This window comes from Salvelinus namaycush, chromosome 21, assembly GCF_016432855.1.
Source record: "Salvelinus namaycush isolate Seneca chromosome 21, SaNama_1.0, whole genome shotgun sequence".
In the NCBI taxonomy this organism is placed as follows: domain Eukaryota; kingdom Metazoa; phylum Chordata; class Actinopteri; order Salmoniformes; family Salmonidae; genus Salvelinus; species Salvelinus namaycush.
The window spans coordinates 31,736,321-31,759,385 of NC_052327.1; the positions used below are offsets into that span (position 1 = coordinate 31,736,321).

The 23,065-nt window shown below is 43.3% G+C and overlaps 1 protein-coding gene across 1 annotated transcript in view; it reads left to right on the top strand.

Moving 5' to 3' along the window:
- The first annotated feature begins 1,409 nt into the window (after nt 1-1,409).
- LOC120065853 (semaphorin-3E-like) overlaps nt 1,410-23,065 on the top strand; it is a 28,730-nt gene continuing 7,074 nt past the window's right edge. Inside the window, exons 1-9 of the mRNA XM_039016901.1 lie at nt 1,410-1,505; nt 2,340-2,399; nt 2,626-2,754; nt 6,465-6,549; nt 6,939-7,055; nt 10,517-10,659; nt 15,103-15,217; nt 19,515-19,584; nt 19,672-19,816. Of these exons, the coding sequence (XP_038872829.1) occupies nt 1,410-1,505; nt 2,340-2,399; nt 2,626-2,754; nt 6,465-6,549; nt 6,939-7,055; nt 10,517-10,659; nt 15,103-15,217; nt 19,515-19,584; nt 19,672-19,816 (960 nt within the window). The remainder of the gene's footprint in view (nt 1,506-2,339; nt 2,400-2,625; nt 2,755-6,464; nt 6,550-6,938; nt 7,056-10,516; nt 10,660-15,102; nt 15,218-19,514; nt 19,585-19,671; nt 19,817-23,065) is intronic.

A 23,065-nucleotide genomic window follows, 5' to 3' on the forward strand; every position in this document is an offset into this window, starting at 1 on the left:
TAGTGACACACTGTTTCCTCTTTTAGATACATAAATAGGCTAAATAAAACTTAGAGATAAAGGCAGAAGGAAGAAGTCCCCGCCTAGAAACTGATCTAAGGCCCGTTTTAAATTATTCTCCCAATGGTTCAAGTTAGGATTTGAGGACTGTAAGCTGATCCTAGATCTGTGCCTAAGGGCAACCACTACCCAAGGTCAGATAAAGACAACAGTTCCGTTTCCTGTCTGATTAAATGACTTCCTCCCCTCGAGACAGCTGATAGGCTGGGCTGTGAGGATCAAATATCCCATTCAGCAATCACAACATCTTTCCCAGACATTACATCCGAGTTCTTACCAATGCTCTTCTGGGAGAAGCTTTGGGATGTGACTAGTGTTCTTCCTGATTAGTATCTTCAAGTTCATAACATATGATACAACAACATTTGAACCATGTAGGAGACAGTGTTGTTTGGGGCAGCTTTTAGGAATCTATACGACAAGGTAATTGCTCAGCTTTAAAACACATGCACACACACACACACACACACACACACACACACACACACACACACACACACACACACACACACTCACACACACACACACACACACACACACACACACACACACACACACACACACACACACACACACACACACACACACACACACACACAGATGGACAAAGCACTTTAGGGTGTGCAATTTGTTATGCTGATGCTAAATAGCCAGTGAAAAAATTAAAATTCATCACAGGCGCTCTTCTTTTACGTAATGTTGGTTAAAGTGCTTGGAAGTATGCTATTACACTAAGTGCAGATTTCAGATATAAAGTGGTTACATTTTTCACATTTTACAAGCCTTCGATCATGTGGGCACCACTGTATCCTACTGGTTGTGTAACTTTAAAAGCTGGTTCTGTGGGCCTACAGGCTTTAGAGCTGTGTCAGTGGGCCTATAGATTTGTAATAGTCTCTCTATCTTTCTCTCTCTCTCTCTCTCTCTCTCTCTCTCTCTCTCTCTCTCTCTCTCTCTCTCTCTCTCTCTCGCTCTCTCTCTCTCTCCCATCTCTCTCTCTCCCCTCTCTCTCTCTCCCATCTCTCTCTCTCTCCCCTCTCTCTCTCTCCCATCTATCTCTCTCTCTCTCCCATCTCGCTCTCTCTCTCTCTCCCCTCTCTCTCTCTCTCTCCCCATCTCTCTCTCCCCTCTCTCTCTCTCCCCTCTCTCTCTCTCTCTCTCTCTCTCTCTCTCTCTCTCTCTCTCTCTCTCTCTCCCCTCTCTCTCTCCCTCTCTGTCTCTCTCTCCCGTCTCTCTTTCTTCCCCTCTCCACTTTCTCTCTCTTTCTTCTCTCTCCCTGTCCAGAGTTATGGGATCTGAACAGGACGTGGGTGTTTCAGGGACCAGGTTCCTCCCTGAAGCCCCAGACCATGCTGTTGGACGAGGCCCATGAAAGGCTGTATGTAGGGGCTAAAAACATCCTGTACTCCCTCAGCCTGGAGAGAGTTAACCACCAACACAGAGAGGTACTGTAGGCCTGTCTGTCTGTCAGTCTGTCTTTTTGTGTGTGGAGGGGATTTGAACTCTTACCCCTCCAGGTCATTAGGTTACCTAAACAGAGTGTATGTGTTTGTGCATCTTCATTATATTACCAAGGAGTCTTTCCATAAAGAGCACACAGCTGGACACAGAGAGGAAAGAGATACTGCCATATGCCAGGTCTGCCCCCTTAACCTCCGATAGGCTAGGTGGAATTGTCTCCGTATTACTAGTACTTCTCCAGCCCTATATACGTGTAACAATGGCTGTCAGATCCGACTGTTTCCTTGAGGTGGTTGAAGAAATAGTTGAGTGTGTTATAATGAGGTGTTATTAGCTTTAATTCTGTTTAATTACGTTAGACAATGACATAAAAGGCAGGATAGCTGACTATGGAACATATCTGTAATGTAGAGAAAATAATGCGATAATTATTGTCCATTTCCTACTGAGTCATTGTTATTAGGTAATGGAGATTATTATTTTTGTAAAAAATGTGTGTCTTGTATCACTGATGAGATAGTATCTTTAATGATGATAGAGAGGGATTTAGTGCTACTGTTTTCAACACAAGCATGCTGCTGTGTCCTAACTTGACCCTTACAAAGACACTATGTTTACTAGGGCAGACACTGAGGATGATACTGATGGTTATGGGGACCATTTGCCCTTAATTCTTTACATAAACGGACACAACATGTTATGATGCACACCAGTCAAACAGACATACAGTACATTGTGCATGTGTGAGTGAGTGAGTGAGTGTGTGTGCATGTGGATATGCACGTGTTGGTGTGTTATGTATTGTCATTTCACCACAGATCGACTGGGCCAGCTCTGTGTCACAGGTAGAAGATTGTCTGATGAAAGGCAGAGAGAAGGTAACATCATCTGATCATTCTACATTTGTAGCACTCCGTAATTTATTCAAAAATGTAATGTGTCATAGTTTACCCTACAAATACATACCTAACCACTCTCCCTTCCTCCATCCTTCTTGTCCATCCATCCGTCCGTCCCGCCCTCCCTCCCTCCCTCTCTCCCTCCCTCCCTCCCTCCCTGCCCTCTCCCTTCCTCCATCCCTCTGCCCTCTCTCTCTCCCTACAGCCAGAGTGTGCTAACTACATCAAGGTGCTGCAGCTGTTTAACACCACCCACCTGTTGGCCTGCGGAACAGGAGCATTTAACCCTCACTGTGCCAAAATAAGGGTGGGACACACAGGACAGGTGAGCAGGGTTGGGAGGGTTGTTTGTTGACTTGGAGTTACTAATGGGGCTGATATACACTCAATGGTCAGTTTATTAGGTACACCCATCTAGTACCGGGTGGGACCCCCTTTGCATACAGAATAGTCTGAATTCTTCAGGGCATGGAAAGTTGCTCAAAAGGTATTAAGGGACCTAACGTGTGCCAAGAAAGCATTCTTGCACACGCAAAATCCTGACTAAAATCAAATCAATCATATTTGTCACATGCTTCGTAAACAACAGGTGTAGACTAACAGTGAAATGCTTACTTACGTACCCTTCCCAACAATGCAGAGATAAATAAAAAATTGAAAAACAGAAAAATAATAATACAAGGAACAATACAAAATGAGTAATGATAACTTAGCCATATACACGGATCACCAGTGCCAAGTCGATGTGCAGGGGTACGTGGTAATTGGGGTAGATATGTACATATACGTAGAGATAAAGTGACTAGGCAACAGGATTGATAATAAACATGTGATGAGTGCAAAAATGGTCAATGCAGATAGTCTGGGTAGCTATTGGTTAACTCTTTACCTAAATATAATGAACAAAAATATAAATGCAACATGTAACAATTTCAAGGATTTTACTGAGTAACAGTTCATATAAGCAAATTAGTCAATTTAAATAAATTCATTAGGCCCAAATCTATGGATTTCACAAGACTAGGAATACAGAAATGCATCTGTTGGTCACAGACACCTTAAAAAAAATGGGCCTCACAATGGGCCTCCGGATCTCGTCACGGTATCTCTGTGCATTCAAATTGCCATCGATAAAATGCAATTGTGTTCGTTGTCCATAGCTTATGCCTGCCCATACCATAACCCCACCGCCACCATGGGGCACTCTGTTCACAATGTAGACATCAGCAAACCACTCGCCCACACAACGCCATACAATTGGTCTGCGGTTGTGAGGAAGGTTGGATGTATTGCCAAATTCTCTAAAACTCCGTTGTAGACAGCTTATGGTAGAGAAAACTTCAGACATCTGTGGCATTGTGTTTTGTGACAAAACTGCACATTTTAGAGTGGCCTTTTATTGTCCCCAGCACAAGGTGCATCTGTGTAACGATCATGCTGTTTAATAATTTTCTTGATATGCAAGACCTGTCAGGTGGATGGATTATCTTGGCAAAGAAAAAATGCTCACTAACAGGGATGTAAACAAATTTGTACACAACATTTGAGAGAAATAAGCTTTTGTGCTTATGGAAAATGTCTGGGATCTTTCCTTTCAGCTCATTAAACATGACTTGGGGGTAGAAGTGGGGTAGAAGCTGTTCAGTGTCCTATTGGTTCCAGACTTGGTGCATCGGTACCGCTTGCTGTACGGTAGCAGAGGGAACAGTCAATGACTTGCGTGGTTGGAGTCGTTGACAGAGGTCCTGGATGGCAAGAAGGTCCTGGATGGCAGGAAGCTAGGCCCAGTGATGTGCTGGGCTGTATTCACTACCCTCTGTAGCACCTTGAGGTCAGATGCCAAGCAGTTGCCATACCAAGCGATGATACAGCCAGTCAAGATGCTCTCAATTGTGCAGCTGTAGAACTTTTTGAGGATCTGAGGGCCCTTTTCACCATTCTGAGGGGGTAGAGGCGTTGTCATGCCCTCTTCATGACTGTGTTGATGTGTGTGGACAATGATAATTCCTTAGTGATGTGGGAACAAAAGAACTTGAAGCTCTCGACCTGCTCCACTACAGCCCCGTCGATGTGGATGGGGGCGTGCTCCACACTTAATTTCCTGTAGTCCACGATCAGCTCTTTTGTATTGCTGAAGTTGAAGGAGAAATTGTTGTCCTGGCATCACACTGCAAAATCTCTGACCTCCTCCTTGCAGACTGTCTCATCGTCGTCAGTGATCAGGTTCTACCACCGTTGTGTCGTCTGCAAACTTAATGATGGTGTTGGAGTCGTGCGTGGTCATACAGTTGTGAGTGAACAAGAAGTACAGGAAGGGACTAAGCGCGCACCACTTAGGGGCCCCCGTGTTGAGGGTCAGCATGGCAGATGTGTTGTTGCGTACCCTCACCACCTGGGGGCGGCCCATCAGGAAGTCCAGGATCCATTTGCAGAGGGAGGTGTTTAATCCCATGGTCTTTATTTTAGTGATGAGCTTGGAGGGCACTATGGTGTTGAATGCTGAGCTGTAGTCAATGAACAGCATTCTCACATAGGTGTTCCTTTTGTCCAGGTGTGAAAGAGCAGTATGGTGTGCAATCAAGATTGCGTAATCTGAGGATCTGTTGGGGAGGTATGAGAATCGGAGTGTAAAATATCACAATATATAATTATACTTTTTCAGGGGGTGCTACAGCACCCTGAGCACCCCTAGTTCCCGCGGCTATGGATAGGAGTGGAACCCGGTGTGGTCGTCTGCTGAAATAGCCCATCCGTAACAAGGACCAACGAGTTGTGAGTTCCAAGATGCCGTTCTGCTCACCATTGTTGTACTTTTTGCCATTCTCCTTTGACGTCTCATCAACAAGCTGTTTTTGCCCACAGGACTGCCAATGACTGGATGTTTTTTGCTTAGGTCACTCGTTTTACACATTCTAACGTTCGAGGGAACAGTAACTGGATACCTGTCTGTCTGCTTTATGTAACAAGCCACGGCCACGTGACTCACTGGCTGTAGGAACAAACATTTTTGTGAATGGGGTGGTGAACCTAATACATGTATAAACACATTTAGAAGGACATGCTGCTGGTTTGGCTCTGTCTCGTCATCTGTTCTTTAAGATACATGCAGTCTTTCTTAAATGATCTGTAAATACTGCAACACATCCACTGGTCAATTTGTGTCTCCTGAGAGAGAGAGAGAGAGAAGGGGAGTTTGTTTATTCACCTGACAGTGAAACAAAGAGATACACAAGGAGTGACATAAATTATGAGTTTTTTTCAAAAATGCTATATATCCATTTTAAGAAATGTTGGTAAATGAGCTTTTATTGTTTAACGAAATTATGAAAGAGATTGTTCAATGTATTTATTCAATACTATATATCTGTCTCAATTTCAGAAAAGGTTCTAGTAATGCTAGATTTTAAACAGTCAAATGTAACAAATGACAAAAATGTTAATAAAGAACTGCACAAATAATACATTTGTTTTTTAAATAATGAAAATACAGTCAATACAGTAATATGAGATACAGTCATATGAGATACAGTAATATGAGATACAGTAATATGAGATACAGTCATATGAGATACAGTCATATGAGATACAGTCATATGAGATACAGTCATATGAGATACAGTAATATGAGATACAGTAATATGGAATCTGTAGGTAAAACGTTGACATTTGACATTTTATTAATCTATGGTAGCCTACTGGCAGTTAGTTTATGTGTCTTCTGAGAAACAGAGAGAAGTGAGAGTGAGAGAGAGAGAGAGAGAGAGAAGAGGGGTAGAGAAATAGAGAAAGAGGGAGTTGGTACTTAGAGGTAGTTTGTGTGTCCTCTGAGGGAGTGTGTTTGTTTGGGCTGTGAGTTAGTTTAGTTTATATAATCCACTGTCAGTCTGAGAGGACCTGTGACAACAGCATCAGGAAAAACAAAGAATCTTCCTCTGACACCAGGCACGCTATGGCTAAGGTCAAGCTCAGGGATGTCGCTGTGTGTGCATGTGTCAGCATGCGTGTGTGTTCTCACTGCTACTTTTTGGTCCTCAGGTCAGGCAGTTTGAGCTGGAGGAGCAGAGTGTAGAGAGCGGCAGAGGGAGATGTCCCTACAACCACAACAGCCCCGTTACATCCACTCTGGACAGTAAGAATACCTAACACATAATGCAACGCATTTTCACTTCTGTTCTTTCACTTTCTACCTTATTTTGCGTTTCATGATACAGTATGTTCTTCTCCCAGTTGTCTCTCTGTCTCAGTCAGGCACACTAACCCTAACTCTTTTCAAGACTCGTACTCTAGTCTTGTAGAATTGCTGTTACTGAGTATATTGCACAGTGCTCAGAGGCAGGTTTAGTTTTAGCACAATGCTGCCACCATGTGGAAATAAAGTATAGATTGTGATAAATAACCAAACATAGTTTCCCAAAATCACCAACATTTGCAATTGATTGTAATTTTGTTATTCATTGTATGTTTGTGTGAAAAATCAGAAGTGTAAAACTTTGCTCTGGTGAAACATGTGTTTGTTAGGAGGAGAGCTGTATATTGGCCTGTACACAGACTACTGGGAGAATGACGCAGCTTTGTGTCGACTGAACAACCAGAGCTACACACGTACTGAGAGAGACGACAGACAACAGCTCAACGGTCAGTGGCTGGGCATTTATGGTTATCTCATTATTACTCTCTGTTTGATCTACAATCTTTTTTTTTTAAGTGCTACCGAAGTGGTTCTATCTGGAAGCTAAAATGGTTCTGTAGCTGTCCCCAAAGGAGAATCCTTGTCAGCTTTTTGTTCCAAGTAGAACCCTTTTTGTTCCAGATATAACCCTATTGGGTTCCATGTAGAACCCTTTCAACAGTGGCTTCAACATGAAACCCAAAAGAGTTTTACCTGGAACCAAAAATAGCTCTCTTATGTGGACAGCCAAATAACCTATTTGGAACCCTTTTTTATGCACCTCACACTCTATTTGTCTGCCCCTATAAAGATTTCTAGCTGCTTAGATTCTTATCCATCTCTACATGACTTCACATATCACACCTTTTTTTTCAAAAACAGATCGGACAAGTCAGAGACAAAGTAGCTTGATGCAAATTATAATCAATACTCAAGTTGAAAACAAGGTGGGCTATAACACAGTACATCCCTGCTATGTACCATTTTGAGTTATATGGTTTAAATCTTTTTTATTTATTAATAACTTTCCTTGAGCTGTAGGCTACATCTAGATACTTACCAGCGAAGGGTCTGAATTTACCAGAGAATTTCAAGGAAACACACACAGCTAGAATATTCCATGTGTCACGAACGTGACCTTAGTTATATTTTATTTTATTTATTTTTTGGTTAGGTCAGGGTGTGACAAGGGTGGTTTGTTTAGTTTTTGTATTGTCTAGGGTTTGGCTTGTCTAGGGTTTTTGTTTATCTATGGGGATTTTGTATGGTCTAGGGGTATGTAGGTTTATGGTGGCCTGAATTGGTTCCCAATCAGAGACAGCTGTTTCTCGTTGTCTCTGATTGGGGAGCCTATTTATGTTGCCATTTTCCATGTTGGTTTTGTGGGTAGTTGTTTTCTGTATTGTGTTGCTGCACATTACAGGACTGTTTCGTTTTCGTTTCTTCTCTTTGTTATTTTGTTTAGTGTTTCTGTTCTAATAAATATAATATGAACACTTACCACGCTGCGCATTGGTCTGACTACTCTTCATCCGACGATGAAAATCGTTACACCATGTGCTGATTTATTCTATTTCACAGAGTATAAAACATACAATTCATGTTTTTTCAGCTGTAAAATCAAAGTCCTTTTTAAAATGAAGCAACAAAAATGGCAAATCAAAGAAAATACTGTAGAAAATGAAAATGCAATTGAACATCATATTTAGAAGTACAATGTTATGCAGTATTGTATTTATATTCCTAATTCATATATAACAATGATTAATACAATGAGGAAAGTTACATATAATCAGATACTAGACAGCAGTTTTGATAATCTAATGATGCAATGAAAGCCTCCGATGTAGATAATAATATGCTGAAATTACTTAAATTAAATTGTATTGATTTAGTTATTCATCAGGTTTCCAGATTGTTCCATTTACCACCAGGACAACATCAAATGTAAAAAAAATACAAATCTGACAAGTACACTGTGATTATTGTCAATACATTTTTGAAGAACATATTCATGTGAAGAGAGTAACTGTAACCGTCCCTTTTTTTGTAGCAAACTTTCATATGTCTCAATAGTGAATTACCAGCCCGATCTTGGCTCCATCTGATCCCACGTCTTCAACGTATACAGTCTCACCACAACCGTTAGCAACATGGGTTCTTTTCAAGGAATTTGTACTGTAGGATTGGATACTATATATACTATATAGATGCTCTTACAATGCTGGCTCCTGCAGCACCTGCAGTATTCAATAGGCATGAATGCCTTTCCAATTGTTTTATTTAACTAGGCAAGTCAGTTAAGAACACATTTTTACTTACAATGACGGCCTAGGAACAGTGGGTTACTGTTGTTCAGGGGCAGAATGACAGATTTTTACCTTGTCAGCTCTGGGATTTTATCTAGCAACCATCTGGTTACTGGCCCAACACTCTAACCCCTAGGATACCTGCTGCCCCCAACGAGGAAACAAATTAAAAATGAACCATGAACTTTTAGGCCTGAAACATGTTTAATTTCTGAATAACTACATACTACATACTGAAGAGGTCCAGTATGTAGCTTTTTGGCGACACAACCAAATTCACATAGAAGTGTGATTGATATATCTTTCATATATCTTTCATTGAAAGCAAGTGTGATAAGTGGTAGACCCATTCTACATGTGCTATTTCTATGCTTCTCCTGGTCCTTAAATTGAGCTTTTACTTATTTTTGCTCTTTTGTACACCAGCTTCAAACAGCTGAAAATAAGACATTTTGGGTAATTGAAAATATTTTCCCATCAGTTTAGATTGTACAATGATTCTCTACACTTTTAAACTGAAATTAGGTGAACATTTTAGAATTTGAGCAATCAGGTAATGTCGAATTCTACATATCATATGCCTACCTTTAACATTTCAGTCTGAGGGTTCATCAAAAACACAGTAAAGTCATAGCTTACCTTATTTCACAAATAACAATTGCGTGAGCAGAATTCTCTCTTAATTAACAGCAGAAATGATGGTGTAGTCCCTATTGAATCTCTGTGACATGGGGAATTTCCTATTTGCTTATGTTGATACAAGTTCTCTTAAAGTAAGTGGTTTTTAAAACTTTTAACACTTTTTTAATTTTCCCAAATGGATACACTGAATACTTAAACATGTATTTCATTTTTTTAACGATGTTATTTCATTTTTTTAAACAATACAGAACATACACATACAAACGACAATGTCACACAAACATAAATGACATCACACCTGCCCAGACCCACATGCTCACACCCCCATCTCCAGCGCCTGTATCACTCTCTGCCACTTGGCCTCAAACTGCACCATTTTGTTTCTCTCTGTCGCCCACACACTTTCAACATTTAGATAATAAAGAATTGTACCTTTCCATTGTCTTAACAACGGAGGATTAAACATGTATTTACAATAATAATAGTAACAGTACCTTTTTCACAAACTACACAGTATACTCTGAGTATACCAAGCTTTAGGAACACCTTCCTAATATTGAGTTCACCCTCTGAATGGCACACTTACCTGGCTGGAATGGAGTGTAATGGCTGAAACGTGTTTGATTCCATTCCATTATCTGGTATGAGCTGTCCTCCCCTCAGCAGCCTCCACTGACACATACACAATCCATGTCTCGTTTGGCTCAAGGCTTCAAAATCCTTCTTTAACCTGTCTCCTCCCATTCATCTACACTGCATTCACCTGGATAAACCTGGTCAGTCTATGTCATGGAAAGAGCAGGTGTTCTTGATGTTTTGTACACTCAGTGTATATGCTTTCTAGCCTAAATATAGTTGAATAAAAGTAGATTGCGTGACATTTCCAGGACAGCACAGTGAACTTTGTACTGGAAAGGTTAATTACATTACATGGTCACTTTCAACTTCTCTTTCTGAAACTGTCATCTTTCCTCCAGAACCTAAGTTTATTGGGTCGGTGGTGATTCCTGATAACAATGACAGGGATGATGACAAGGTCTACTTCTTCTTCACGGAGAGAGGGACAAACGCAGAGGGGGTTAACAAGGCTGTTTACACCAGGGTGGGACGTGTCTGTGCGGTGAGAACGGAACTAATGCTTTGCTTTATCCTGCATGCCAGAATATCCCCATATACAGTGCCTTCAGAAAGTATTCATACCCCTTCACGTATTCCACATTATGTTGTGTTACAGCCTGAATTTAAAATGTGTTTTTTTTTAAATCATACACAATACCACATAATGAAAAATTGAAAACATGTTTTTAGAAATGCTTGTAAATTTATAGAAAATTAAATACATAATTATCTTATTTCCATAAGTATTTGGAATCTTTTCAAAATTCTTCATGCTCTGTGAAATTGGTTGTTGATCATTACTAGACAACCATTTCCAAGTCTTGCCATAGATTTTCAAGCAGATTTAAGTTAAAACTGTAACTCAGCCACTCACAAACATTTAATGTCTTCTTTGGAAGTAACTACAGCGTAGATTTGGCCTTATGATTTAGGTTACTGTCCTGCTGAAAGGTGAATTCATCTCCCAGTGTCGGGTGGAAAGCAGACTGAACCAGGTTTTCCGTTAAGATTTTACCTGTGATTTGCTCCATTCCGTTTCTTTTTTATCCTGAACAAATCTCCTAGTCCTTAACGATTTCAAGCATACCGATAACACGATGCAGCCACCACTATGCTTGAAAATATGGAGAGTGGTACTCAGTAATATGTTGTATTGGATTTGTTCCAAACATACTGTGCCTTCGGAAAGTATTCAGACCCCTTGAAATGTTCCACATTTTGTTATTCTAACATTGATTAATAACACAAAACACACCATAATGACAGAGCAAAATCAAAGTTTTTGACATTTTTGCTAATTTATAAAAAAAAAAAATGAAATATCACATTTACATACTATGTACTTTGTTGAAGCACCTTTGGCAGCGATTACAGCCTCACGTCTTCTTGGGTATGACACTACAAGCTTGGCACAACTGTAATTGGAGAGTTTCTCCCATTCTTCTATGCAGATCCTTTCAAGCTCTGTCAGGTTAGATGGTGAGCGTTGCTGCACAACAATTTTCAGGTCTCTCCAGAGATGTTCGATCGGGTTCAAGTCCGGGCTCTGGCTGGGCCACCCAAGGACATTCAGAGACTTAACCCAAAGCCACTCCTGCATTGTCTTGGCTGTTTGAAGTTGCCTTGCCGCTGAAAAACATCCCCACAGCATGATGCTGCCACCACCATGCTTCACCTTAGAGATGGTGCCAGGTTTCCTCCAGATGTGACGCTTGGCATTCAGGCCAATCTTGGTTTCATCAGACCATAAAATCTTGTTTCTCATGGTCTGAGAGTCTTTAGGTGCCTTTTGTCAAACTCCAAGAGGTCTGTCATGTACCTTTTACTGAGGATTGACTTCCGTCTGGTCACTCCGTAAAGGCCTTATTGGTGAAGTGGTGCAGAGATGGTTGTCCTACTGGAAGGTTCTCCCATCTCCACAGAGGATCTCTAGAGCTCTGTCAGATTGAACATCGGGTTCTGGTCATCTCCCTGACCAAGGCCCTTCTCCTCTTATTGCTCAGTTTGGCCAGGCGACCAGCTCTAGGAAGAATCTTGGGGGTTCCAAACTTCTTCCATTTAAGAATGAGGAAGGCCACTGTGTTCTTGGGAACATTCAATGCTTCAGAAATGTTTTGGTACCCTTCCCCATATCTATGCCTCAACACAATCCTGTCTCTGAGCTCTACGGACAATTCCTTCGACCTCATTGCTTGGTTTTTGTTCTGACATACACTGACAACTGTGGGACCTTATATAGACAGGTGTTTGCCTTTCCAAATCATGTCCAATCAAGTTGTAGAAACATCTCAAGGATGATCAATGGAAACAGGATGCACCTGAGCTCAATTTCGAGTCACACAGCAAAGGGTCTGAATACTTATGTAAATAAGGTATTACTGTTTTTTATTTTTAATAGATTTGCAAACATTTTCTAAAAACCTGTTTTCACTTTGTTGTTATGGGGTATTGTGTGAATATATTGTGTGCAGATTTTTTAAAATCAATTTTAGAATAAGGCTGTAAAGTGACAATATGTGGAAAAAGTCAAGGGGTCTGAATACTTTCCGAAGGCAATGTGACCCTTTGCAGTTTTACTTTAGTGCCTTGTTGCGAACAAGATAAATGTTTTGGAATATTTTATTTCTGTAGAGGCTTCCTTTATTCACTCTGTCAATTAGGTTAGTATTGTGGAGTAACTACAATGTTGTTGATCCATCCTCAGTTATCTCCTATTGCAGCCATTAAACTTGAACTGTTTCAAAGGCACCATTGGCCTCATGGTGAAATCCCTGAGGGGTTTTTCTTCCTCTTCCTCTAATGAGTTAGGAAGGATGCCAGTATCTTTGTAGTGACTGGGTGTATTGATACACCGTCCAAAGTGTAATTAATAACTTCACCATGCTCAAAGGGATATATACACTGCTCAAAAAATAAAGGGAACACTAAAATAACACATCCTAACACATCCTAATAAAATATTCTTATTAAATACTTTTTTCTTTACATAGTTGAATTTGCTGACAACAAAATCACACAAAAATTATAAATGGAGGTCTGGATTTGGAGTCACACTCAAAATTAAAGTGGAAAACCACACTACAGGCTGATCCAACTTTGATGTAATGTCCTTAAAACAAGTCAAAATGAGGCTCAGTAGTGTGTGTGGCCTCCACGTGCCTGTATGACCTCCCTACAACGCCTGGGCATGCTCCTGATGAGGTGGCGGATGGTCTCCTGAGGGATCTCCTCCCAGACCTGGACTAAAGCATCCGCCAACTCCTGGACAGTCTGTGGTGCAACGTGGCGTTGGTGGATGGAGCGAGACATTATGTCCCAGATGTGCTCAATTGGATTCAGGTCTGGGGAACGGGCGGGCCAGTCCATAGCATCAATGCCTTCCTCTTGCAGGAACTGCTGACACACTCCAGCCACATGAGGTCTAGCATTGTCTTGCATTAGGAGGAACCCAGGGCCAACCGCACCAGCATATGGTCTCACAAGGGGTCTGAGGATCTCATCTCGGTACCTAATGGCAGTCAGGCTACCTCTGGCGAGCACATGGAGGGCTGTGTGGCCGCCCAAAGAAATGCCACCCCACACCATGACTGACCCACCGCCAAACCGGTCATGCTGGAGGATGTTGCAGGCAGCAGAACGTTCTCCACGGCATCTCCAGACTCTGTCACGTCTGTCACATGTGCTCAGTGTGAACCTGCTTTCATCTGTGAAGAGCACAGGGCGCCTGTGGCGAATTTTCCAATCTTGGTGTACTCTGGCAAATGCCAAACGTCCTGCACGGTGTTGGGCTGTAAGCACAACCCCCACCTGTGGACGTCGGGCCCTCATACCACCCTCTGTTTCTGACCGTTTGAGCAGACACATGCACATTTGTGGCCTGCTGGAGGTCATTTTGCAGGGCTCTGGCAGTGCTCCTCCTGCTTCTCCTTGCACAAAGGCGGAGGTAGCGGTCCTGCTGCTGGGTTGTTGCCCTCCTGCGGCCTCCTCCACGTCTCCTGATGTACTGGCCTGTCTCCTGGTAGCGCCTCCATGCTCTGGACACTACGCTGACAGACACAGCAAACCTTCTTGCCACAGCTCGCATTGATGTGCCATCCTGGATGAGCTGCACTACCTGAGCCACTTGTGTGGGTTGTAGACTCCGTCTCATGCTACCACTAGAGTGAAAGCACCGCCAGCATTCAAAAGTGACCAAAACATCAGCCAGGAAGCATAGGAACTGAGAAGTGGTCTGTGGTCACCACCTGCAGAACCACTCCTTTATTGGGGGTGTCTTGCTAATTGCCTATAATTTCCACCTGTTGTTTATTCCATTTGCACAACAGCATGTGAAATTTATTGTCAATCAGTGTTGCTTCCTAAGTGGACAGTTTGATTTCACAGAAGTGTGATTGACTTGGAGTTACATTGTGTTGTTAAGTGTTCCCTTTATTTTTTTGAGCAGTGTATATTTTTTTTAATCTACCAATAGGTGCCCTTCTAGGTGAGGCATTGGAAAACCTCTCTGGTCTTTGTGGTTGAATCTGTGTTTTGAAATTCACTGCTCGACTGAGGGAACTTATAGATATTTGTATGTGTGGAGTCATGTTAATTAAGCACAAACCATGCAAGTTATTATGTGACTTGATAAGCAAATGTGTACTGCTAAACGTATTTAGGCTTGCCATAACAAAGGGGTTGAATACTTATTGATTCAAGACATTTCAGCTTTTTTTAAGCATTTTTAAAAACATAATTCCACTTTGACATTATGTGATATCGTGTGTAGACCAGTGACAAAAAAATCTAAATTTGATCAATTTTACATTCAGGCTGTTGTAGCATAACAAATGTGGAAAAAGTCAAGGGGTGTGAATACTTTCTGAAGGTACTGTATACTGTCATCGACTCCTTCCCATTCTAACCTATTCTCTTCCCTCTCCCTTTCTCCATCCTCTCCCTTCAGAATGATCAGGGAGGTCAGAGGATGTTGGTGAATCGTTGGAGCTCCTTCCTAAAGACTCGCCTCATCTGCTCTGTGGCTGGACCCAACGGCATCGACACACACTTTGACGAGCTAGGTACAGATGTGTGTGTGTGTGTGTGTGTGTGTGTGTGTGTGTGTGTGTGTGTGTGTGTGTGTGTGTGTGTGTGTGTGTGTGTGTGTGTGTGTGTGTGTGTGTGTGTGTGTGTGTGTGTGTGTGTGTGTGTGTGTGTGTGTGTGTGTGTGTGTGAAGGCAGGGGATACAGCTATAGTACGTTTACTTGATGGAACCCTAAAGCTCTCTCTCCCTTTCTCTCACTCTCTCTCCCTCTCTCTCTCTCTGTCTCCCACTCTTTCTCTCACTCTCTCTCCATCTCTCTTTCTTCAAATTCAAATTCAGATTGCTTTATTGGCATGAAACACAATTTGTAAATATTGCCAAAGCAGCATAGTGTTACAGCATTTCAGTAAATACACTACAATGCAATGAGCATAATGAAATACAGTTAATTTCAGTGGTAATAATAATAGTACATACAGTTGAAGTCGGAATTTTCCATACACCTTAGCCAAATACATTTAAACTCAGTTTTTCACAATTCCGGACATTTAATCCTAGTAAAAATTCCCTGTCTTAGGTCTGTTAGGATTACCACTTCATTTTAAGAATGAATGTGAAATGTCAGAATAATAGTAGAGAGAATGATTTATTTCAGCTTTTATTGCTTTCATCACATTCCTAGTGGGTCAGAAGTTGACATACACTCAATTAATATTTGGTAGCATTGCCTTTAAATTGTTTAACTTGGGTCAAACGCTTCCCACAATAAGTTTGGTGAATTTTGGCCCATTCCTCCTGACAGAGCTGGTGTAACTGCGTCAGGTTTGTAGGCCTCCTTGCTCGCACATGCTTTTTCGGTTCTGCCCACAAATTTTCTATAGGATTGAGGTCAGAGCTTTGTGATGGCCAATCCAATACCTTGACTTTGTTGTCCTTAAGCCATTTTGCCACAACTTTGGAAGTATGCTTGGGGTCATTGTCCATTTGGAAGACCCATTTGCGACCAAGCTTTAACTTCCTGACTGATGTCTTGAGATGTTCCTTCAATATATCCACATAATTTTCCTCCCTCATGATGCCATTGATTTTGTGAAGTGCACCAGTCCCTCCTGCAGCAAAGCAACCGCACAACATGATGCTGCCACCCCCGTGCTTCCCGGTTGGGATGGTGTTCTTTGGCTTGCAAGCCTCCCCCTTTTTCCTCCAAACATAACGATGGTAATTATGGCCAAACAGTTCTATTTTTGTTTCATCAGACCAGAGGACATTTCTCCAAAAAGTACAATCTTTTTCCCCATGTGCAGTTGCAAACTGTAGTCAGTCTTTCTTATGGCGGTTTTGGAGCAGTAGCTTCTTCCTTGCTGAGCGACCTTTCATGTTATGTCGATATAGGACTCGTTTTACTGTGGATATAGATACTTTGTGCCCGTTTCCTCCAGCATCTTCACAAGGTCCTTTGCTGTTGTTCTGGATTTGCACTTTTCTCACCAAAGTACGTTAATCTCTAGGAGACAGAATGCTTCTCCTTCCTGAGCGGTATGACGGCTGTGTGGTCCCATGGTGTTTATACTTGCATACTATTGTTTGTACAGATGAACATGGTACCTTCAGAAGTTTGGAAATTGCTCCAAAGGATGAACCAGACTTGTGAAGGTCTACAATTGTTTTTCTGAGGTCTTGGCTGATTTCTTTGATTTTCCCATGATGTCAAGCAAAGAGGCACTGAGTTTGAAGGTAGCCTTGAAATACATCCACAGGTACACCTCCGATTGACTCAAATTATGTCAATTACCTATCAGAAGCTTCTAAAGCCATTACATAATTTTCTGGACTTTTCCAAGCTGTTTAAAGGCACAGTCAACTTAGTGAATGTAAACTTCTGACCCACTGGAATTGTGATACAGTGAATTATAAGTGAAATAATCTGTAAACAATTGTTGGAAAAATGACTTGTGTCATGCACAAAGTAGATGTCCTACCCGACTTGCCAAAACTATAGTTCTCTACATAGAAAGACATTTGTGGAGTGGTTGAAAAACAAATTTTAATGACTCCAACCTAAGTCTATGTAAACTTCCTACTTCAACTGTATAATAATGTATACCGGTACAACACTACAGCTGTTGTATTGTGTAATCTTCAGTCAATACATTTAATTAAATTAAACTAAGATTATAAAAAAGAACTCTGGAGCTCTGTCAGAGTGACCATCGGGTTCTTGGTCTCCTCCCTGACCAAGGCCCTTCTCTCCTGATTGCTCAGTTTGGCCAAGCGGCCAGCTCTAGGAAGAGTCTTGGTGGTTCCAAACTTCTACAATTTTAGGATGATGGAGGCCACTGTGTTCTTGGGGACCTTCAATGCTGCAGACATTTGTTGATAGCCTTACCCAGATCTGTGGCTCAACACAATTCTGTCTCAGAACTCTACGAACAATTCCTTTGACCGTAATGGCTTGGTTTTTGCGCTGACATGCACTGTTAACTGTGGGACCTTATATAGACAGGTGTGTGCCTTTCCAAATCATGTCCAATCAATTGAATTTACCACAGGTGGACACCAATCAAGTTGTAGAATCATCTCAAGGCTGATCAATGGAAACAGGATGCACCTGAGCTCAATTTCAAGTCTCATAGCAAAGGGTCTGAATACTTATGTAAATAAGGTATTTCTGTAGCGTCATACCCAAGAAGACTTGAGGCTGTAATCCCTGCCAAAGGTGCTTCAACACCTTTGTGTTGGATATGTTAGTAGTGGCAAGAGATGTCTGTGTCTTGCTCATCTGAGATTAAATTGGCCTCCTCTCTCTTCTTAGATAGCGGGGAGGTGGGGGGGCTCTGTTGCTCGGCTGGTAGGTAAACGTTTTTGGGGTGCACACGGCTGCTACAAGTAAGGGAGGGAGTGATGTACCGTGGACCTCCTATTTTTTAACCCCAAGTTTTGGGTGTTGCAGGCATTGTTAGTGGAGACATGTCCGTTTTTAGTTCATCATCCACTAATGGATACATCCTATCGAACTCTTCTTCAAACAGCTCTAGACTGGCATCTGAGCCTTGGATCATTACTGTTCCATTATTATATATATTAATATGAATTCAATTTTGGGGTTGTGTCCACATACAACTGTCTCATGGTCTTGTTTCCAGACATTTTAAGATGTTTTTTTGTATTGCGCAGGGCTGCATGCCAAACATTTGGACGTTCAGTGAAAAATAAAAGATCCACATTGATTTCTTTGTCTTTTTGTTGCATAAAGTCTGCTCTTAGGGTCTCTGGGTGCTCTTTTAAAACTTTTGCTTTATATTTTTTCTTCCCTGCTTCACTGGCAATACCTTCTGCAAATTTGATAGCAAGGTTGCTGAGCTTGGGGCTTTTAAATTTATCGATCTTAGTTGATTACAGCTGGATACAGTAGATGTTACAGCTGGTTTGCACTTGGCTAGTTGTACCTAGGTGTTTTAGAACATAAACAAAGACTACCTTTCTTGTTTTCTGTCTGAATTGTTTTCTCTTGCTTGTGTAAGTTTAGTTACTTGTTTTCCCGTCCTTTTTCCTGTCCTTTGTCATTTTTTATTGTCCATTTTTTCATTTACTAGCTAGGTTTTTTAGCTAACAGCAGGTAGCCATTAGCTATAAACTCTCTTACAGTAACAACTCCAAAGCAACAATTATACAACGGGTGGGTCTAATCCTGAATACTGATTTGCCAAAACCGCATTTCAGCAGGTGTCTATTCCACAAGTTACCACCGGCTAAATCTATGATGTTAAAATGTCTATTTACTCTGTTCCATCTGACTGCACAATCCACTGTCTCATCAGTCAAGCCAGGCAATTTATAAACTTGATCTCCACTATAAAAAGCATCTAGAAATGATCTCACATTACTTTTAGACTAACATTTAGTTTTCAATGGAGGAGATTTGCGTAAACCTTGCTGTATTTCTCTTCAACATTTGCAACATTGTTTCAATATTAAAATGAGATCTTCAGCTACCCCATAGTAATGAACATGTCAGGAGTCAGGATGAGACAGAAAAGCAGGAAGCGTTTCTCAGCCAGTTGAAATAATGAATCAGCTGGCATAATTTTTAGGCATACTTACAAAGAAATGTAAATTGAAAAAAGGTCAAAAGAAACAAATTGCAGCTAGTTTGCTGACTTTCCAGCTTCAGATTGAAGTGATTGTGTTAGCTGTGATGTTTGCTAGCTCCTCTGAACAACGGTGTCCTGACGAGTGAGAACATTTACTATGTCAGGCGAAATCACGCCTCATTAGCTTATTGTTATGCATGTATTCCAAATAAATAAATCTGTTATTAACTGTCACATTTCAGAGGATGTATTTGTGTTGAAGAACAAGGATGAGAAGAATCCAGAGATTTTTGGCCTCTTCAGCACTACAAGGTCAGCTGAGTCATGTTTTTAATGTTCATACCATTTACTGGTATATTGAAATGAATATATCAAAATACATTTCTCTCCCCTCCATAGTGCTGTGTTCCAGGGCTATGCGGTGTGTGTGTACCACATGGATGATGTGCGAGCAGCGTTCAATGGCCAGTTTGCCCACCGGGAGAGACCAGAGCACCACTGGACCCCCTACGAAGGCCGGGTCCCCTACCCACGCCCCGGATCTGTGAGTCCTGTTCCAACAGCCACCCCCACAGCTACAACATCTACTGACTTATCAATATACCTGATTGCCTCTCCAAACCTGATGAATAAGGGTCCAAGCACTGCATGGTGGATGTAACATAATAAGGTCGTTTATGAATTTGCTTAAGCGATGCACCTCCATTACAGCAAACTCCATATATCCAAACCATACAATTTCAACAATATTTCTGAACAAGGTGATATTCAAGCAGCAGACTTTTACATTCCCAGCACTCCCCTGTCTGTGGCAGCTGCCCTTTGCAGATACATAGTGTTACAAGTTGTTGTAGAACCTTTCCTGTGAATGTCAGAGCTACTGTAGCTATCTCTGCAGGTAACATCAGGAAAGAGGACAATCTAGGCCTGAATCCAATACAAGGATGCTATATGATATTTTTATACAGTAACACACAGCTTTAGTAGCAATCATTGCACTGGCATAACGCAGTTTCTCTGGACCACCCAACACATGGTGTCGCAGGGCGTCCATTTAGACTGCTGGCTGGTGGCAACAATGTAATTACTGGTTCATTAATTAAAGTTGGAAATTCAAACATTGCAGATTGTGAACTGAATGTTAGAGACAACAGCATACTAATCAGCAACCAACGTATTTCTTAAAAATATACCACACTCCTGTATAGCCTACCTGAATCTGCATGACATGAGCCGTCCTCACGCTCTCTCCCAGCTTGGATAGAAAATGGTGTAAAGTCCATAAAACCAGTCTACACTCTTAGAAACAAAGGTTCTACCATAGGAGAACCCTTTGAAGAACCCTTTTGGTTGCAGGTAGAACCATTTTGGCTCCAGGTAGAACCCTTTTGGGTTCTATGTAGAACCCTTTCTACAGAGGGTTCTACATGGAACCCGAACGTGTTCTACCTGGAATCATAAAGGGTTCTCCTATGGGGACAGCTGAATAACCTTATTGGAACCCTTTTTTCTAAGATTGTATTATTAATGCTAATCTCTTTTTTTCTATGTAGAGGCCTATAGGAGCTGCAATATGCGACTACGTCACCTTGCATTTTTGTGTGCAAATGTTTTCACAGCAGCTTGTAGGTCCAGGTTGCCGGCCCAACAGTTTTCTATATTTAGTATTGACAACCCAAACGGTGTCACGTTCTGACCATAGTTCTTGTGTGTTTTGCTTGTTTTAGTGTTGGTCAGGACGTGAGCTGGGTGGGCATTCCATGTTGTGTGTCTAGTTTGTCTGTCTAGTTTGTCTGTTTCTATGTTTGGTCTAATATGGTTCTCAATCAGAGGCAGGTGTTTTGTGTTGTCTCTGATTGGGAATCATATATAGGTGGCTTGTTTTGTGTTGGGGTTTGTGGGTGGTTGTTTCCTGTCTTTGTGTTTTCTCTGCACCAGATAGGGCTGTATCGGTTTGCCACATTTGTTATTTTGTATCGTGTTAAGTGTTCACTGTTTATCGTTTTATTAAACATGTTGAGCACTGGCTACGCTGCGTGTTGGTCCGATCCCTGTCACACCCTCTCTTCTCGTGAAGGCTGCCGTTACAGAACCACCCACCAATCTCGGACCAAGCAGCGTAGCAACGGGCAGCAGCGGCAGCAGCAGCAGCAGCGGTACCAGGAGGAATGGACTTGGGAAGAGGTGTTGGACGGAAAGGGTTGCTACACATGGGAGGAGATCCTGGCTGATAAGGATCGCCTTCCATGGGAACAGGTGGAGGCAGCTAGGAGAGCGGAAGCAGCCGCGAAGGGGAACCGGTGTTATGAGGGAACACGGCTGGCCAGGAAGCCCGAGAAGAAACCCCAAAAATTTCTTGGGGGGGGGGGGGGGGGTAAAGGGGAGTGTGGCGAAGTCAGGTAGGAGACCTGCGCCAACTTCCCGGGCTTGCCGTGGAGAGCGAGAGTACGGGCAGACACCGTGTTGTGCGGAAAGGCGCACGGTGTCTCCTGTACGTGTGTATAGCCTGGTGCGGTACATCCCAGCGCCACGTATCGGCCGGGCTAGAGTGGGCATCGAGCCAGGTGCCATGAAGCCGGCTCAACATATCTGGTCTCCAGTACGTCTCCTCGGGCCGGTGTACATGGCACCAGCCTTACGCATGGTGTCCCCGGTTCGCCAGCACAGCCCAGTGCGGGCTATTCCACCTCGCCGCACTGGCCTGGCTACGGGGAGCATTAAACCAGGTAAGGTTGGGCAGGCTCGGTGCTTAAGAGCTCCTGTACGCCTTCACGGTCCGGTATATCCGGCGCCACCTCCTCGCCCCAGCCCAGTAACACCAGTGCCTACACCACGCACCAGGCTTCCTGTGCGTCTCCAGAACTCTGTTCCTCCTCCACGCACTCTCCCTGTGGTGCGTGTCTCCAGCCCGGTACCACCAGTTCCGGCACCACGCACCAAGCTTACTGTGCGTATCCAGAGCCCTGTACGCACTGTTCCTTCTCCCCGCACTCGCCCTGAGGTGAGTGCCATCAGCCCGGTACCACCAGTGCCAGTACCACGCACCAGGTGTATAGTGCGCCTCGAGAGTCCAGTGTGCCCTGTTCCTGCTCCCCGCACTAGCCTTGAGGTGCGTGTCTACAAACCGGTACCACCAGTTCCGGCAACACGCACCAGGCCTACTGTGCGCCTCAGCAGGTCTGAGCTGCCTGCCTGCCCAGCGCCGTCTGAGCTGCCTGCCTGCCCAGCACCATCTGAGCTGCCTGCCTGCCCAGCGCCGTCTGAGCTGCCTGCCTGCCCAGCGCCGTCTGAGCTGCCTGCCTGCCCAGCGCCGTCTGAGCTGCCTGCCTGCCCAGCGCCATCTGAGCTGCCTGCCTGCCCAGCGCCATCTGAGCCATCCGTCTGCCCAGCGCCATCTGAGCCATCCGTCTGCCCATTGCCATCTGAGCCATCCGTCTGCCCAGCGCCATCTGGGCCATCCGTTTGCCCAGCGCCATCTGAGCCGCCCGTCTGTCCCGAGCCGTCAGAGCCGCCCGTCTGTCCCGAGCCATTAGAGCCGTCCGTCAGTCAGGAGCCGCTAGAGCCGTCCGTCAGTCAGGAGCCGCCAGAGCCGCCAGCCAGTCAGGAGCCACCAGAGCCGCCAGCCAGTCAGGAGCCGCCAGAGCCGCCAGCCAGTCAGGAGCCGCCAGAGCCGCCAGCCAGTCAGGAGCCGCCAGAGCCGCCAGCCAGTCAGGAGTCGCCAGACCCGCCAGCCAGTCAGGAGCCGCCAGACCCGCCAGCCAGTCAGGAGCCGCCAGAGCCGCCAGCCAGTCAG